We start from the raw sequence: 19,483 nt of genomic DNA, 5'->3' as shown, positions 1-19,483 counted from the left end.
TCCCCATACATACAACATCTAAGGTCCCTCAGGCCAGTATTCCATTTCAAACACAGATTCAAATATCAGGGAGCTTTTTTTGAAAGCCTCATAGAGAAGGGCACTGATTGGTAGATGGGTAACAATAACAAATCAGACATTGAATATCTCTTTCAGCACATGGTCAAGTTAATAATGAAGCTGTGGATGATGTATGAACCACCTAGACACGTGGAAGATGCAGTCGTCCTGAACTGAGCTGCAGGACAAGAATGAAACTGCTCAGTGATGTTTCCATTATTATTTTATTCAACTTTATTTAACTTGGCAAGTCAGTTAAGAACTAATTCTTATTTACAATGACGGCCAAACCCGGACGACGCTGGGCCAATTGTGTGCCACCCTATGGGACTCCCAATCACTGAGATGCAGTGCCTTAGACTGCTGCGCCACTCGGGAGCCCCATGAGGCCATTGGTCATTTTAAAAGAGTTAGAGAGTTCAATGTCTGTGATGGGAGAAAACTGAGGATGGATCAACATTGTATGACTCCACAATAATGACCTAAATGGTGGAGTGAAAAGAAGAATACAAATATACAGAAGTCCAAAACATTCATCTTGAATGCAACACGGTACTAAAGTAATGCTACAAATGTTTAGGCCAATCCAACACAACACATCACTGAGTAACTGCCTCCTTATTTTCAAGCATGGTGTTGGCTGCATCATGTTATGGGTGTGCTTGACATCGGCAAATACTGTGGAGTTTTTCAGGATAAAAATAAATGGGATGGAGCTAAGCACAGGCAAAATCCTAGAGGAAACACTGCTTCAAGTCTGCTGTCCACCAGACACTGGGAGAAGAATTCACCTTTCAACAGGACAATAACCTAAAACACAACGCCAAATCTACACTGGAGTTGCTTACCAAACACTGCTTCAAGTCTGCTTTACACCAGACACTGGGAGAAGAATTCACCTTTCAACAGGACAATAACCTACAACACAACGCCAAATCTACACTGGAGTTGCTTACCAAGAAGACAGTGAATGTTCCTGAGTGTCCAAGTTACAGTTTTGACTTAAATCTGCTTGAAAATCTTCGGTAAGACTTGAAAGTTGCTCTCTAGCCATGATCCCCAACATCTTGACAGAGCTTGAAAAATTCTGAAAAGAATAATGGGCAAATATTGCACACTCCAGGTGTGTAAAGAAGACTCACAGCTGTAATCAATGCAAAAGGTGTTTCTAACGTATTGACTTAGGGAGCTGAACACTTAGGCAACGACTATATTTTAGTTATTTAATTTACAGCATAAAAAAATATACAGTACCAGTCAAAAGATTGGACACAGCTTCTCATTCAAGGGTTTTTCTTTATTTGTACTATTTTATACATTGTGGAATAATAGTGAAGACATTAAAACTATGAAATAACACATATGGAATCATGTAGTAACCAAAAAAGTGTTAAACAAAATCTAAATATATTCTATATTTGAGATTCTTCAAATAGCCACTCTTTGCCTTGATGACAGCTTTGCACACTCCTGGCATTCTCTCAAGCAGCTTCACCTGGAATCCTTTTCCAACGGCCTTGAAGGAGTTCCCACATATGCTGAGCACTTTTTAGCTATTTTTCCTTCACACTGCAGTCCACCTTATCCCAAACCATCTCAATTGGGTTGAGGTTTGTGGATTGTGGAGTCCAGGTCATCTGATGCAGCACTCATCACTCTCCTTCCTGGTCAAATAGCTCTTACATAGCCTGGAGGTGTGTTGGGTCATTGTCTTGTTGAAAAACAAATGATAGTCCCACTAAGCGCAAACCAGATGGGATGGCAATTTGCTGCAGAATGCTGTGGTAGCATTGCTGGTTAAGTGTGCCTTGAATTCTAAATAAATCACTGACAGTGTTACCAGAGAGCACCATCACACCACCTCCTCCATGCTTCACGGTGGGAATCACACATGCGGAGATCATCCATTCACCTACTCTGCGTCTCACAAAGACACGGCGGATGGAACCAAAAATCGCAAATTTGCACTCATCAGACCAAAGGATATATTTCCACCAGTCTAATATCCATTCCTTGTGTTTCTTGGCCCAAGCAAGTCTCTTCTTCTTTTTGGTGTCCTTTAGTAGTGGTTTCTTTGCAGTAATTCAACCATGAAGGCCTTTTTCACGCAGTCTCCTCCGAAACAGTTGATGTTGAGATGTGTCTCTTACTTGAACTCTGAAGTATTTATTTGGGCTGCAATTTCTGGTAACTCTACTGAACTTATCCTCTGCAGCAGAGGTAACGCTGAGTCTTCCTTTTCCTGTGGCGGAACTCATGAGAGACAGTTTCATCATATCGCTTGATGGTTTTTGCAACTGAACTTGAAGAAACATTCAAAGCTCTTGGAATTTCCCAAATTGACAGACCTTCATGTCTTAAAGTAATGATGGACTGTAATTTCTCTTTGCTTATTTGAGCTGTTCTTGCCATAATATGGACTTGGTCTTTTACCAAATAGGGTTTTCTTCTGTATACCCCCCTACCTTGTCACAACACAACTGATTGGCTCAAACACATTAAGAAGGGAAGGAATTCCACAAATAAACTGTTAAAATGCATTCCAGGTGACTACCTCATGAATCTGTTTGAGAGAATGTCAAGAGTGTGCAAAGCTGTCATCAAGGCAAAGGGTGGCAACTTTGAAGAATCTCTAATAAATATATTTCGATTTGTTTAACACCTTTTTATCCCAACTTTTGACTGGTGCTGTATATATCTTTTCTTCTTCCACTTTGACATTACAAAGTATTTTTGTGGAGATTTTTGATAAACGAAATACAGTTAAATCCATTTTTAATCCCACTTTGTAACACAATAACATTTGAAGAAATACAAGGGGTATGAATAGGTTTGCAATGCCCTGTAACAATCCTCATAGGAAAGCTTCTTTGTGTCGGCTCAATTCTTTGGATAACCAGTATGTCGCCTAGCCCCTAGATACGATTCCTAGAAGACAACTTACAGTCAATTAAAGCATGCCTTCATTTGACGTTACATATCTGCGATCTACAGGACTCTCAGAGTGCATAATAAATAGTCTTTGTGCCAAACTGTGATTTTAAAGCCACTTTGTGTGCAGTCTTATTTCCACTGGAAAAAGGGAGCGGAGTTACCCAAATGTTATATAATAAACCTTATAACAATGTAATCCTAACTTTAACGACGTTATAGAATGACCCTCATAACACTGTTACTGAATAACACTCTTTCTCTTCTGTTCGACCTCCAGGTGTCGGAGACGGTGGTGCTGCGAAACGGTGACTTCCTGATCCGTGATTCGCTGATAAACGTGGGCGACTATGTCCTGACGACCAGGTGGAACTATGAGGTTCTGCACTTCAAGATCACCAAGGTCCTGGTCAGGTCCAGCACTGAGTCTAAGGTATGTATTGTCACTTACATAATATACATCATGTTGTTGGATCTAACTTTACTGTTTTGAAGGATTTAGTTATTTTTTGGGGGGTAAAACAATTATTACAGTTAAACTATTTAAAAGTACAAAGAATCCCAGAAGATGAGACATGAAAAACATGAAAAACACTTGTTTCCAATTTGTTAACCACAAGTGAACACATGTCCATTTATTTAACATTCGAACGGGTCCATAATGATTTCAATTCAATTCCAGGTCCAGTACCTGTTAGAGAAAGACAGTTTCGACTCCATACCTGAGCTGATGAGGTACTACGTGGCCGGACGGCGACCTGTCTCCCAGCCCAGCGGAGCCCTGATCTACTGTCCAATCATACGCACCCTCCCCTTGCGTTACCTGGAAGCAACGTTTGCCTTAGCCAATAGCAGACATGGCCTAGCCCACTCACCATCCAGTCAGAAAGGAGCGTACATTAAGAGGCGGAGCGTGACCATGAACGACGGATTGACCACGGACAAGCTGATACCTCACAGGTCAGAGACTAGAGGAGAGGGAGTCTTTCATAGATTGAGTAACAATCTTCTTCTTGAGATTCTTGTGTCTGTGTGTGTGTGTGTGTGTATGTGTGTGTCTGTGTGTGTGTGTGTCTGTATGTGTCTATATCTGTGTGCAGGTGTATGTACAGTATGTGTGTATGTGTGTGTGTCTGTGTGTGTGTGTGGGTCTGTATGTGTCTATGTCTGTGTGCAGGTGTATGTACAGTATGTATGTGTGTCTGTATGTGTGTGTCTGTGTGTGTGTGTGTGTGTGTGTGTGTGTGTGTGTGTGTGTGTGTGTGTGTGTGTCTGTATGTGTCTATGTCTGTGTGCAGGTGTATGTACAGTATGTATGTGTGTCTCAGTGGTATAAATCAGATGTTCATTCCCATTGTGTGGTCAGTGACGTGGAGTCCATCAGTCCAGTGGAACCACCAGTTCCCCCAGTCCCAGTACCAGTCCAAGTACCTGCACCAATACCAGTAGCAGTACCAGTTGTTCCAAAGCCAGAAGTGGAGGCTGCTGTCGTGGGGTGCAGGTGGTGTGTGTGAGACCGTTTGGGTCAGAACACTGGTGTCATAACAGAGCACTGACCCCTTCTCACTCTCACCCCCTGCCTCAGATTCACTGAGAACATGTGTATACTGTAGCTACATTGCTCTGTGTTAGACTAGCTGCTACACATGCAGGTCTCTTTCCTCCTCCTCTGCACAGCAACCAGGGCCTGAGTGTAGGAGAGATCAACCGTAGCCTGGTCATAGATCTGTTTGTGTTGTCTTGTCATCTCTTTGTGTTGTCTTGTCATCTCTTTGTGTTGTCTTGTCATCTCTCTGTGTTGTCTTGTCATCTCTCTGTGTTGTCTTGTCATCTCTGTGTTTGTCTTGTCATCTCTTTGTGTTGTCTTGTCATCTATGTGTGTTGTCTTGTCATCTCTTTGTGTTGTCTTGCCACTCTTTGTGTTGTCTTGTCATCTCTGTGTTTGTCTTGTCATCTCTTTGTGTTGTCTTGTCATCTCTTTGTGTTGTCTTGTCATCTCTGAGTTTGTCTTGTCATCTCTTTGTGTTGTCTTGTCATCTCTTTGTGTTGTCTTGTCATCTCTTTGTGTTGTCTTGTCATCTCTGAGTTTGTCTTGTCATCTCTTTGTGTTGTCTTGTCATCTCTTTGTGTTGTCTTGTCATCTCTTTGTGTTGTCTTGTCATCTCTTTGTGTTGTCTTGTCATCTCTGTGTTTGTCATGTCATCTCTTTGTGTTGTCTTGTCATCTCTTTGTGTTGTCTTGTCATCTCTTTGTGTTGTCTTGTCATCTCTTTGTGTTGTCTTGTCATCTCTTTGTGTTGTCTTGTCATCTCTTTGTGTTGTCTTGTCATCTCTCTGTGTTGTCTTGTCATCTCTTTGTTGTCTTGTCATCTCTTTGTGTTGTCTTGTCATCTCTTTGTGTTGTCTTGTCATCTCTCTGTGTTGTCTTGTCATCTCTTTGTGTTGTCTTGTCATCTCTTTGTTGTCTTGTCATCTATGTGTGTTGTCTTGTCATCTCTGTGTGTTGTCTTGTCAACTCTTTGTGTTGTCTTGTCATCTCTTTGTGTTGTCTTGTCATCTCTGTGTTTGTCTTGTCATCTCTTTGTGTTGTCTTGTCATCTCTTTGTGTTGTCTTGTCATCTCTTTGTGTTGTCTTGTCATCTCTTTGTGTTGTCTTGTCATCTCTTTGTGTTGTCTTGTCATCTCTTTGTGCTGTCTTGTCATCTCTTTGTGTTGTCTTGTCATCTCTTTGTGTTGTCTTGTCATCTCTGTGTGTTGTCTCGTCAACTCTTTGTGTTGTCTTGTCATCTCTTTGTGTTGTCTTGTCATCTCTTTGTGTTGTTCACCTCTTCTCAGAAGACCAATCGGGTAAAATGTTCACCTCTTCTCAGTAGACCAATCGGGTAAAATGTTCACCTCTTCTCAGTAGACCAATCGGGTAAAATGTGTAACTGGCACTTCATTTATGAGATGACTTGATTTGGAGCTTTGTCTAGCTTGCTCAGACGTATGTTTCAGACCCACAGCCGTATTAAAAACAGATGGAAAATGAGTGTTGGTTTGTTGGTGTTTGCAGCTCCTCTACTATTCACAAAGACGCCATGAGGAACTGTGCTCTGAGTATGGACCTCATCCAGGAGTATCGCCGTCCTCCTTTAGGGGAGACACCTCTCTCCCCAGCCTACAGCCACAGTGAGTCCTTTCTATGGAGATTATGGAATTATTAAGAGATGATTGAGATTATAGATAATTCATTGAGATTATTGCATACTGTGTGGGTTTGGTGGTCCTTTTGATTGGGCCTTTCAGGAGCCAGATGGGAACTTTTGTGGGTTTGCACTTTTGGAATCGTCCATTGGGCCAATTGAACCATGCAATCAATCAAACACAGCTGAAGTACATTGAGTGTACAAAACATTAAGAACACCTTCCTAATATTGAGGTGACCCCCCCTTTTGCCCTCAGAACAGCCTCAAATTGTCGGGTCATGGACTCTACAAGGTGTCGAAAGCGTTCCACAGGGATACTGGCCCATGTTGACTCCACGGTTGTGTCAAGTTGGCTGGATGTCCTTTGGGTGGTGAACCATTCTTAATACACTTGGGAAAAACCCAGCACCGTTGCAGTTCTTGACACACTCAAACTGGCACTTAAATATGTTGTCTTTGCCACTCACCCTCTGAATGTACACATACACAATCCATGTCTCAATTGTCTTAAGGCTTAAACATCCTTCTTTAACCTGTCTCCTCCCCTTCATCTACACTGATTGGTGGATTAACAAGTGACATCAATAAGGGATCATAGCTTTCACCTGGATTCACCTGGTCCAGGTGCTCTTAATATTTTGTACACTCGGTGTATTTGTAAGAAAATCAATACTATTTGTGAACCCAGGTCTGGAATTTACATGTGTAACCCTGTGCTTTGCTGTCCAGTCCACAGACACAGAACCCAGTCAGGGGTTAGAGTTCTGGCCGTGGTGCCCCCCTCGCCAGTCCTGAGACACTCCAGCGACCCCCAGCTCAGCCCTGGCTCCAACAACAACCTACCAGACATGCTAGCAGCCAGTTCCCACTCCACCCCGGGCCCCTGCTCCTACGAAACCCCAGCAGATGGCTCCGAGACGGGGGGCAGCTACTGCGACTTAGGGCCCACCCCAGCCCTCTGTCCTAAGGCTCCCTGTGCCGCCGGCATGCACCCCACACCTCCCACTAAGAGCTACGTGGAGAGGCTGCGTGTGGAGGAGGGCCATGGGCCTGCCCCAGGGAGGGAGGATGGGGCTGGAGAAGAGGTGTTCATCGCCCCCCTAGTGGAGACAGCCTCCTCCTTCAGACCAGGGAAGTACCTCTCGCCACTGATGCCCCAGGAGAACAAGCCCTTAGAGATGAGCATTCTGAAGAGGGTTAAAGAGCTTCTGGCGGAGGTGGACGTTAGGACAGCTGCTAAACACATCACCATGGCTGACTGCACGGTATGGACACCGCATGCATACAGGACACATAGAGGGACACCGCATGCATATAGGACACATAGAGGGACACCGCACGCATACAGGACACATAGAGGGACACCGCACACATACAGGACACATAGAGGGACACCGCACACATACAGGACACATAGAGGGACACCGCACGCATACAGGACACATAGTGGGACACCGCACACATACAGGACACATAGAGGGACACCGCACGCATACAGGACACATAGAGGGACACCGCACACATACAGGACACATAGAGGGACACCGCACACATACAGGACACATAGAGGGACACGGGCACAAACACACAGACACAAACACATACACACAATACGCATATACCATCCACTCTTTATTAAAGCTAGAGCCCATATCTTAACAGAAGCAGGCTAACGGAATGTTCCTTGGCCTTGTGAATGTAACTCGGTGATGTCACTAATCCCTAATGAGTGTTGCTCAATGAACTCCTGTTGACAGTGGAGCAGCAGAGAGGTTCATACAGGGATGACTATGCTATCCTAGGGCTGGGCGATATTGCCAAAATATTATATCACGGTATTTAAAAATACAAAAATTAACGGCATTTGACAGTGACTGTATTTGACAGTGACTGTATTTGACAGTGTTTTTTAGTTTTGGGATAATAAACGTTCTACATTTTCTTTATGAGTAGTGAGTGATCCTAGGGTGCTTTATGAGTAGTGAGTGATCCTAGGGTGCTTTATGAGTAGTGAGTGATCCTAGGGTGCTTTATGAGTAGTGAGTGATCCTAGGGTGCTTTATGAGTAGTGAGTGATCCTAGGGTGCTTTATGAGTAGTGAGTGATCCTAGGGTGCTTTATGAGTAGTGAGTGATCCTAGGGTGCTTTATGAGTAGTGAGTGATCCTAGGGTGCTTTATGAGTAGTGAGTGATCCTAGGGTGGCAACACATACATTCTAAGTGATTTCAATGAGTCTTTCTACATTCTGATTATTTTATACTGTTCAATTCAACTTCAACCAAAACAAATTTCAGCACTTTTATCATTTCTGCATTTCCTGCACTAAATTGCAGGAGTGGAAAAAGTTTTGTCATACTTGAATAAAAGTAAAGATATGTTAATAGAAAATTACTAAAGTAAAAGTAAAATACTACTTGAGTAAAAGTCTAGAAGTATTTGGTTTTAAATATTCTTAAGGATCAAAAGTAAATGTAATTGATAAAATGTACTTAAGTATTAAAGATAAAAGTATAAATAATTTAAAATTCCTTTTATTAAGCAAACCAGATGGCACCATTTTCTCGTTTTTTAAATTTCCGGGTATAGCCAGGGGTACACTCCAACACTCAGACATCATTCAAAAACAAAGCATTTGTGTTTAGTGAGTCCTCCAGATCAGAGGCAGTAGATGACCAGGGATGTTCTCTTGACAAGTGTGTGAATTGGACCATTTTCCTGTCCTGCTAAGCATTCAAAATGTAACAGGTACTTTTAGGTGTCAGCGAAAATATATGGAGTAAAAAGTACAGTATTTTCTTTAGGAATGTAGTGAAGTAAAAGTTGTCAAAAATAAAAAATTGTGATTTAAAGTACAGATACCAAAATAAATGACTAAAGTTGTACTTGAAAGTAATTTTACTTACTTACTTTACACCACTGCTCAATTGAGATAATTTCCACACTGCCACGTAGGGCTGCACGATATGGGCAAATAATCTAGGATTTATCTTTAACCAAATGTTGCAATTGCGATTTGACTTGCAAATTAGAGAAAAACTGTTGGAATCATGGAAATAGAATGACTGTTCTAATTCTATAGTTAGAATATAATAGTGGGCACTTTGAATACAGTGTTGATTGAGATGACAACAAATTAAAATGCCAGGGAGGAGTTGTTGTGACAGGGTAGGAACTAAAGTGTTGATAAGTGTTTCCTAGGGGACCCTATACGCTTTGGCTATATTGCATGTTTTCTCTTAGCTACTTCATGTAGCTAACATGTTCTTGCTTTGCATATTCCTCTTTGATTTAGAAGATCAATCAAATTCAATCAAATGTATTTATAAATCCCTTCTTACATCAGCTGATATCTCAAAGTACTGTACAGAAACCCAGCCTAAAACCCCAAACAGCAAGCAATGCAGGTGTAGAAGCATGGTGGCTAGGAAAAACTCCCTAGAAATGCCAGAACCTAGGAAGAAACCTAGAGAGGAACCAGGCTATGAGGGGTGGCCAGTTCTCTTCTGTGTCAGGTGGAGATTATAAAAGAACATGGCCAAGATGTTCAAATGTTAATTGATGACCAGTTGGCTTTTCATAGCCGATCTTTCAAGAGTATCTCTACCGCTCCTGCCGTCTCTAGAGAGTTGAAAACAGCAGTTCTGGGACAGGTAGCACGTCCGGTGAACAGGTCAGGGTTCCATAGCCGCAGGCAGAACAGTTGAAACTGGAGCAGCAGCACGGCCAGGTGGACTGGGGACAGCAAGGAGTCATCAGGCCAGGTAGTCCTGAGGCATGGTCCTAGGGCTCAGGTCCTCCGAGAGAGAAAGATAGAAAGAAAGAGAGAATTAGAGAGAGTATACTTAAATTCACACAGGACACCGGAAAAGACAGGAGAAGTATTCCAGATATAACAAACTGACCCTAGCCCCCCGATACATAAACTACTGCATCATAAATATTGGAGGCAAAGACAGGAGGGGTCGGGAGACACTGTGGCCCCGTCCGACGATACCCCCGGACAGGGCCAAACAGGCAGGATATAACCCCACCCACTTTGCCAAAGCACAGCCCCCACACCACTAGAGGGATATCTTCAACCACCAACTTACCATCCTGAGACAAGGCCGAGTATAGTCCACAAAGATCTCCGCCACGGCACGAACCCAAGCGGGGTTAGCTAGCTACATTTGCTCTTACTCAGTACATGTATTAGCTACCTAGCTATTAGCATTAGCGGCTAATAATTAGCATATCACAAGATTTAGTACCACTTGCTAAGAAAAGACAAACTAGCTGTTTGCTGGTGTAAGAAACACAAACTAAGAGTGTCATTATAGAACTCTAGTGGATTTATATTAAGAAGCAAAGTGAAAACAGCATTGTTGTCATCAACATTGTTGTATGTGCTGCATTGACCATGCAGACTGAACGCAAGTGTCTCGTGGTTAAGGAACAGCATGCGCTCCTTGAGTGACAGGGGGCATAGCTATGTCTGTGTGGAAAGTGGCACGGAGAGAGCTGAGAGAGATGACTCAAGTAGCGAAGTAAACTATAAAAATTGACATTGCGCATGGCGTATCACGTTTAACAAACCAAGCATTGGTTTCCCTGCATCAATACCGGTATATCATAAAATATGGTATAGCGCCCACTATTTACTCTACTCTACTATTTGGTAACATTTGAATTAAGAGACAATTAACCACCAGTCTCAGTGACCATGACAACATTAAGTTAGAAATGACAATAAACCCTTTCTTCCTCTCTCCCTCTTCTCTCCTCTCCTCTCTACATTTCCTCCCTCCCCTCTCCTCTCTCCATTTCCTCCCTCTCTTCTCTCTCCATTTCCCCCTCTGCTCTCTCTACATTTCGATCTCTCCCTCCCCCTCTCCTCTCTTCTCTTCTCATTTCCTCCCTCCCTCTCCTCTCTTCTCTTCTCATTTCCTCCCTCCCTCTCCTCTCTTCTCTTGTCATTTCCTCCCTCCCCCTCTCCTCTCTCCACCTCTCTCTCCATTTCCTCCCTATTTTCTCTCTCCATTTCCTGCCTCCTTCTCCTCTCCTCTCTCTCCATTTCCTCCCTCTCCTCTCTTCTTTCTCTACATATCCTCCCTCCCCCTCTCCCCTCTCCACCTCTCTCCATATCCTCCCTCTCCTCTCTCTCCATTTCCTCCCTCTCCTCTCTCTCCATTTCCTCCCTCTCCTCTCACTCCATATCCTCCCTCTCCTCTCTCTCCATTTCCTCCTCTCTCTCCATTTCCTCCTCTTTCTCCATTTGCTCCCTCCCTCCTTCCTCCCTCCCCATGTGTTGTGCTCCCTCCCTCTGTCTGTGTGAAGGTTGCTAGGATACTGGGTGTTACCGAGGAGATGCAGAGGATGATGGGAGTGGGCTCGGGACTGGAGTTGTTGACTCTTCCTCACGGACACCAGCTGAGACTGGACCTACTGGAGCGGTAAGGGTTCAGGTGGTAAGGGCTAGGGTTGTGGTTGAGGTTAGGGTTAGAGTTGTGGTTGAGGTTGAGGTTAGGGTTAGAGTTGTGGTTGTGGTTGAGGTTAGGGTTAGGGTTGAGGTTAGGGTTAGGGTTAGGGTTAGGGTTAGAGTTAGAGTTAGAGTTGTGGTTGAGGTTAGGGTTAGAGTTGAGGTTAGGGTTAGGGTTAGGTTCAATGAGTAACAGACGAATCTGGTGTGCACTGGCACAGGCAACCCCTTTAGGATAAATGGTAAGACTTATGTATTATATGCTTTAAATGACTAAGAAAAGCTAGAAAAGGAAGACCAGAGTCAGACATTAAAATAAGGCTTAGGTTAAAAGCCAGAAATTCTAAACTAAGAAGAAAGGCCAAGTGCCAAGTTCAGAGCGGTGGTCTAGGAGAAAAAGTTCAGTATGAAAATCTAGAGATTAAAATAGATATAGAGAGTGTAGAGATTAAAATAGATATAGAGAGTGTAGAGATTCAAATTAGATATGGGGGTATAGGGACATAAGGTTAGGGTTAGGAATTAAGCTGAAGATTTGAAAGCTATAGGTTAAGGTCAGAATTCAGATTGGGGTTACCATAAGGGTCAGAGTTAAAATACAGGTCAAGGTTGAATTAAAATCAGATATGAGGATCCAAAGGTTTAAGGTTAGGCATGAAGGTCTCAGGGTTAGGGTTAGGTTCAGGCATGGGGATCCCAGGGTTAGGGTGAGGGATTAGGGTAACTTTGGGTTAAGGTTAGAATTCAGGTTGGGTTGGGGTTAGGGTTAGGGTTAGGTTCAATAAGTAAGGTTAGGCATGAGGGTCTCAGGGTTAGGGTGAGGGATTGGGGTAACTAGGGGTTAATGTTAGAATTCAGGTTAGGGTTAGGGTCTACAAGGTGAACCACCCAATGAGTACAAGAATGAAAAAATAAACTAAAATGTCCATAGTGCCATCAAACAAAGCAAAACTCGAAATAAGTGCTATAAAAGTATCCAAACAATCAAGTAAAACCACGCCACACTAAAAGATCAAGGATATAATAAAAATAAGTGCCATCGTATTTATGGTCCGTGAATAGATCCATAAATAAATAATTAAATAAGAAATAAGCAATCATAAGTGCTATCAAACAATGGCAAATCCACCATGGACCAGTCAAAAATAAATACATAATACAATAAACAAACATTTATAATGAGTGGCTCTCCCCCGGCCCCCACCACCTCCCCTCTTCCCTCCCCCACCCCAAATAGCTCATGTCACTACACCGAAGATGACCCCTTCCATCAGTTAGGTAAGCCAAAGTAAATCAATATTTTTCATTCAGGCCCTTAGGGTCTATCGTATTGAGACGCCCAATCCAAGGTCTTTCCATCCCCTGTCGTTGTGTCCTGGACCAGCTCCCATTTGTCTCCAGGCCAAAGATACTCAACCCGTCCACTGCATGTATGCCAAAATGCAAATACAATACCGTAGTCTTGTTACCCTTAGCTATCTGGTATAGGTGTTGTTTCAGTCTGACCTGTAGTGCATTCTTTGTTTCTCCTATGTAAATCTTTTGGCACAATTTACACTTAATTCCATAGATCAAGTTTACAGTGGACAATTCGATCCACTGTCTTACGAGGAACCCCAACCCCGAAAAGGCATTATTTCTTCTATACGCTGAGATTACTCTACAATCTACCAGTCCTTCCACCGCTTGTTGTGCCTCCCTGAAATTAGACCTCAAGTTCCTGCCAAATCCACTCAAACTCCCAGAGTTGTAACAAATGGTATCAGATTATGTGTTTCCACTGTTTTATTGTATCCTCCTTCCCTGCCAAATACAGTGCCTTGCGAAAGTATTCGGCCCCCTTGAATTTTGCGACCTTTTGCCACATTTCAGGCTTCAAACATAAAGATATAAAACTGTATTTTGTGTGAAGAATCAACAACAAGTGGGACACAATCATGAAGTGGAACGACATTTATTGGACATTTCAAACTTTTTTAACAAATCAAAAACTGAAAAATTAGGCGTGCAAAATTATTCAGCCCCTTTACTTTCAGTGCAGCAAACTCTCTCCAGAAGTTCAGTGAGGATCTCTGAATGATCCAATGTTGACCTAAATGACTAATGATGATAAATACAATCCACCTGTGTGTAATCAAGTCTCCGTATATATGCACCTGCACTGTGATAGTCTCAGAGGTCCGTTAAAAGCGCAGAGAGCATCATGAAGAACAAGGAACACACCAGGCAGGTCCGAGATACTGTTGTGAAGAAGTTTAAAGCCGGATTTGGATACAAAAAGATTTCCCAAGCTTTAAACATCACAAGGAGCACTGTGCAAGCGATAATATTGAAATGGAAGGAGTATCAGACCACTGCAAATCTACCAAGACCTGGCCGTCCCTCTGAACTTTCAGCACATACAAGGAGAAGACTGATCAGAGATGCAGCCAAGAGGCCCATGATCACTCTGGATGAACTGCAGAGATCTACAGCTGAGGTGGGAGACTCTGTCCATAGGACAACAATCAGTCGTATATTGCACAAATCTGGCCTTTATGGAAGAGTGGCAAGAAGAAAGTCATTTCTTAAAGATATCCATAAAAAGTGTTGTTTAAAGTTTGCCACAAGCCACCTGGGAGACACACCAAACATGTGGAAGAAGGTGCTCTGGTCAGATGAAACCAAAATTGAACTTTTTGGCAACAATGCAAAACGTTATGTTTGGCGTAAAAGCAACACAGCTCATCACCCTGAACACACCCTCCCCACTGTCAAACATGGTGGTGGCAGCATCATGGTTTGGGCCTGCTTTTCTTCAGCAGGGACAGGGAAGATGGTTAAAATTGATGGGAAGATGGATGGAGCCAAATACAGGACCATTCTGGAAGAAAACCTGATGGAGTCTGCAAAAGACCTGAGACTGGGATGGAGATTTGTCTTCCAACAAGACAATGATCCAAAACATAAAGCAAAATCTACAATGGAATGGTTCAAAAATAAACATATCCAGGTGTTAGAATGGCCAAGTCAAAGTCCAGACCTGAATCCAATCGAGAATCTGTGGAAAGAACTGAAAACTGCTGTTCACAAATGCTCTCCATCCAACCTCACTGAGCTCAAGCTGTTTTGCAAGGAGGAATGGGAAAAAATTTCAGTCTCTCGATGTGCAAAACTGATAGAGACATACCCCAAGCGACTTACAGCTGTAATCGCAGCAAAAGGTGGCGCTACAAAGTATTAACTTAAGGGGGCTGAATAATTTTGCACACCCAATTTTTCTGTTTTTGATTTGTTAAAAAAGTTTGAAATATCCAATAAATGTCGTTCCACTTCATGATTGTGTCCCACTTGTTGTTGATTCTTCACAAAAAAATACAGTTTTATATCTTTATGTTTGAAGCCTGAAATGTGGCAAAAGGTTGCAAAGTTCAAGGGGGCCGAATACTTTCGCAAGGCACTGTAATTCCCGTACTTCTACCTTTATCCCCCTAAGGAAACGTTTGGAATATCCCCGTGGCCCCAAGGCTCTAAAAAGGATTATGGCCTCCTCCACATGCTCACCCGATGTACAGATTCTATTGAACCGAATCAGCTGGGATTTAATAATCCCTCTGAAAGTATGTTTTGGATGGTAACTTGCCTTATGTAACAAGGCATGCCTATCAGTCTCCTTAAAGAAGACTTTAGTGGCCAATGATTTAGTTACCCCATCTGAGGGTACAAATAGGACCTGAGTGTCCAAAAACTCTAGTTTTTCCCTTTGTATATTGTGGGAGGTTGTAATGGCAGGATGATGTGTATTGAGAGTTTCTAAGAAACACTCAAAGTCCTGCATAGAACTCACCCAAATTCCAAAGGTATCATCCAAATACCTAAGATATAGAAAAGGAAGGATCTGGCATTTAAGAAAAGCTGTCTCTTCCCAGAAGCCCATATATAAATTGGCAAAGGCCGGAGCAAATTTCTTACCCATAGCAGTCCCATGGATCTGAAGATGGAACTCATCATTAAAATTGAAATCGTTCCTCAAGAGACTCAGCTCCAACAGATCTAAGATTTCCTTATCCGGACGCTGAGGATCAGGAAACCTGTCAAATGCCTGTTTTATCGCCCGCAGTCCCAAAGCGGTTTCAATGTTTGTATATAATGAGTTAATATCTATTGAAAATAAGAACGCCCCTAGTGGTAGTTCAAGGCCTTTAAGTTTATCAACAAAATCATATGTATCCTTAACATAAGAAGCGTGCTTCTGGGATAACGGATTAATAAAATAATCAATATATTCAGCAATTCGGGTACGATTCCGATCCACAGTCACTAACATTTGGGCGGCCACTAGGGATCTGAAAGGGCACAGACCACTCTTCCAAAGGTTTATGAATTTTTGGAAGGAGATAGAATTGTCGCGGTCTTGGCACCTCGGGGCCCAACAGGTAAGTATATTGCTTGGAAGAAATATACTTATTTTCCAGCAATTCCACCAATATCCTCTTAATAATTTTTTGAGTTTCTGATTGAATAGAGTGATCTAATGGGACATAATTTTTCACATTATTTAATTGCCTGTTAGCCTCCAACAACTACTGTACTCTGTCCGTAATTACAATCTGTGATCCTTTATCTGCCGGTTTAATGACTCTGGTTGGACCCCAACGATTTAATAGTATCTAGCTCCAATTCCGTGATATTCCCCCCAGTGACTGGACCAGGTCGGAACCTCCTAAATGCATCCAGATCCTTCCTGATCAACGTCTGAATGGATGGAGACATGGATTGTACTCTAGGTTCCCAAAAAGAGGGATCTGTAAATGGCACAAAGGGAATGTCAGTTACATAGTTAAAATGATCCAACAATTTTAGTCTCCTATGGTATAGGTGAAGGTCCATACGAAGCTCCATCCCAACCATTATTCGGGGGGTGGGGATAAAATAATATAATAGGATAATAGGATATAGGGCTAGGGTTGTGGTTGAGGTTAGGGTTGTGGTTGAGGTTAGGGTTGTGGTTGAGGTTAGGGTTGAGGTTAGGGTTAGGGTTAGGGTTAGGTTTGAGGTTAGGGCTAGGGTTGTGGTTGAGGTTAGGGTTGAGGTTAGGGTTAGGGTTGAGGTTAGGGTTAGGGGTAGGGTTGAGGTTAGGGTTAGGGTTGTGGTTGAGGTTAGGGTTGTGGTTAGGGTTGAGGCTAGGGTTAGGGTTGTTGTTGAGGTTAGGGTTGTTGTCGAGGTTAGGGTTGTGGTTGAGGTTGAGGTTAGGGGCTAGGGTTAGGGTTAGGGTTGTGGTTGAGGTTAGGGTTAGGGTTGTGGTTGAGGTTAGGGTTAGGGTTGTGGTTGAGGCTAGGGTTGTGGTTAGGGTTGAGGCTAGGGTTAGGGTTGTTGTTGAGGTTAGGTTTGTGGTTGAGGTTAGGGGCTAGGGTTAGGGTTAGGGTTGTGGTTGAGGTTAGGGTTGTGGTTGAGGTTAGGGTTAGGGTTGTGGTTGAGGCTAGGGTTGTGGTTGAGGCTAGGGTTAGGGTTGTGGTTGAGGTTAGGGTTGTGGTTGAGGTTAGGGTTAGGGTTGTGGTTGAGGTTAGGGTTGTGGTTGAGGCTAGGGTTAGGGTTGTGGTTGAGGTTAGGGTTAGGGTTAAGGTTGTGGTTGAGGTTAGGGTTGTGGTTGAGGTTAGGGTTGTGGTTGAGGTTAGGGTTAGGGTTGTGGTTGAGGTTAGGGTTGTGGTTGAGGTTAGGGTTGTGGTTGAGGTTAGGGTTAGGGTTGAGGCTAGGGTTAGGGTTATGGTTGTGGTTGAGGTTAGGGTTGAGGGTTAGGGTTGTGGTTGAGGTTAGGGTTAGGGTTGTGGTTGAGGTTAGGGTTAGGGTTAGGGTTGAGGTTAGGGTTATGATTGTGGTTAGGGTTAGAGTTGTGGTTAGGGTTAGGGTTGTGGTTGAGGTTAGGGTTAGGGTTAGAGTTGTGGTTAGGGTTAGGGTTGTGGTTGAGGTTAGGGTTAGGGTTGTGGTTGAGGTTAGGGCTAGGGTTGTGGTTGAGGTTAGGGTTAGGGTTAGGGTTAGGGTTGTGGTTGAGGTTAGGGCTAGGGTTGTGGTTGAGGTTAGGGTTAGGGTTGTGGTTGAGGGTAGGGTTAGGGTTGAGGCTAGGGTTACGGTTAGGGTTGTGGTTGAGGCTAGAGTTAGGGTTAGGGTTGAACCGGAATGTCAACATGAAGCTAGGGTTAGGGTTAGGGTTGTGGTTGAGGTTAGGGTTGTGGTTGAGGTTAGGGTTAGGGTTAGGGTTGAGGTTAGGGCTAGGGTTGTGGTTGAGATTAGGGTTAGGGTTGTGGTTGAGGTTAGGGTTAGGGTTGAGGCTAGGGTTACGGTTAGGGTTGTGGTTGAGGCTAGAGTTAGGGTTAGGGTTGAACCGGAATGTCGACATGAAGCTAGGGTTAGGGTTAGGGTTGTGGTTGAGGTTAGGGTTAGGGTTAGAGTTGTGGTTAGGGTTAGGGTTGTGGTTGAGGTTAGGGTTAGGGTTGTGGTTGAGGTTAGGGCTAGGGTTGTGGTTGAGGTTAGGGTTAGGGTTAGGGTTAGGGTTGTGGTTGAGGTTAGGGCTAGGGTTGTGGTTGAGGTTAGGGTTAGGGTTGTGGTTGAGGGTAGGGTTAGGGTTGAGGCTAGGGTTACGGTTAGGGTTGTGGTTGAGGCTAGAGTTAGGGTTAGGGTTGAACCGGAATGTCAACATGAAGCTAGGGTTAGGGTTAGGGTTGTGGTTGAGGTTAGGGTTGTGGTTGAGGTTAGGGTTAGGGTTAGGGTTAGGGTTGAGGTTAGGGCTAGGGTTGTGGTTGAGATTAGGGTTAGGGTTGTGGTTGAGGTTAGGGTTAGGGTTGAGGCTAGGGTTACGGTTAGGGTTGTGGTTGAGGCTAGAGTTAGGGTTAGGGTTGAACCGGAATGTCGACATGAAGCTAGGGTTAGGGTTAGGGTTGTGGTTGAGGCTAGTGTTAGGGTTGTGGTTGAGGCTAGGGTTAGGGTTGAGGCTAGGGTTAGGGTTGAGGCTAGGGTTAGGGTTGTGGTTGAGGCTAGGGTTAGGGTTAGGGTTGTGGTTGAGGCTAGTGTTAGGTTTGTGGTTGAGGCTAGGGTTAGGGTTGTGGTTGAGGCTAGGGTTAGGGTTAGGGTTGTGGTTGAGGCTAGAGTTAGGGTTAGGGTTGTGGTTGAGGCTAGGGTTAGGGTTGTGGTTGAGGCTAGGGTTAGGGTTGTGGTTGAGGCTAGGGTTAGGGTTGTGGTTGAGGCTAGGGTTAGGGTTAGGGTTGTGGTTGAGGCTAGAGTTAGGGTTAGGGTTGTGGTTGAGGCTAGAGTTAGGGTTAGGGTTGTGCTTGAGGCTAGGGTTAGGGTTAGGTTTGAACCGGAATGTCGACATGAAGCTATGGTTAGGAGTAGGGTTGTGGTTGATGCTGTTCTCATCCTATTCTTCCTTGTTTCATCCCTCTCCCCTCCTCCTCCTCCTCCTCCTCCTCCTCCTCCTCCTCCACTTCTCCTCAGGTTCTATACTATGTCTATAATGACAGCTGTGGACCTGCTGGGCTGTACCGGCAGTAAAGAGGAGAGGGCTGCTCTGCTCCATAAGACCATCCAGCTGGCTGCTGAACTCAAGAGCAACCTGGGGAACATGTTTGGCTTCGCCGCTGTGATGAGAGCACTGGAGCTACCACAGGTATGGACCAACCATGTACAGTACACACTCACACTCACACATGCAGTTCTACACACACAGTAATACACACACAGTAATACACACACACACACAAAACCAAATATCGGTAGAGGTACACCATTATCTATATGATATATTGTCACATGCTGTTATATTTCTCTTTCGTCTCTCTGTGTCTCTCTCTCCTCTCTTTTCTTCTCTTTCATC

At 43.8% G+C, this 19,483-nt stretch overlaps 1 protein-coding gene across 2 annotated transcripts in view; it reads left to right on the top strand.

Annotated features, from left to right (window-relative positions):
- Positions 1 to 19,483, top strand: part of sh2d3ca (SH2 domain containing 3Ca) — a 102,294-nt gene that overhangs the window by 74,452 nt on the left and 8,359 nt on the right. For both annotated transcript variants that reach the window (XM_020484829.2, XM_031826216.1), the window contains 6 exons: positions 3,272 to 3,424; positions 3,674 to 3,951; positions 6,046 to 6,161; positions 6,908 to 7,443; positions 11,496 to 11,611; positions 19,105 to 19,276. In XM_020484829.2, coding sequence (XP_020340418.2) covers positions 3,272 to 3,424; positions 3,674 to 3,951; positions 6,046 to 6,161; positions 6,908 to 7,443; positions 11,496 to 11,611; positions 19,105 to 19,276 — 1,371 coding nt within the window. The remainder of the gene's footprint in view (positions 1 to 3,271; positions 3,425 to 3,673; positions 3,952 to 6,045; positions 6,162 to 6,907; positions 7,444 to 11,495; positions 11,612 to 19,104; positions 19,277 to 19,483) is intronic.

The sequence above is a fragment of the Oncorhynchus kisutch genome, linkage group LG6, assembly GCF_002021735.2.
Source record: "Oncorhynchus kisutch isolate 150728-3 linkage group LG6, Okis_V2, whole genome shotgun sequence".
Taxonomy (NCBI): Eukaryota; Metazoa; Chordata; class Actinopteri; order Salmoniformes; family Salmonidae; genus Oncorhynchus; species Oncorhynchus kisutch.
This window is presented reverse-complemented; position numbering and strand designations above follow the sequence as displayed.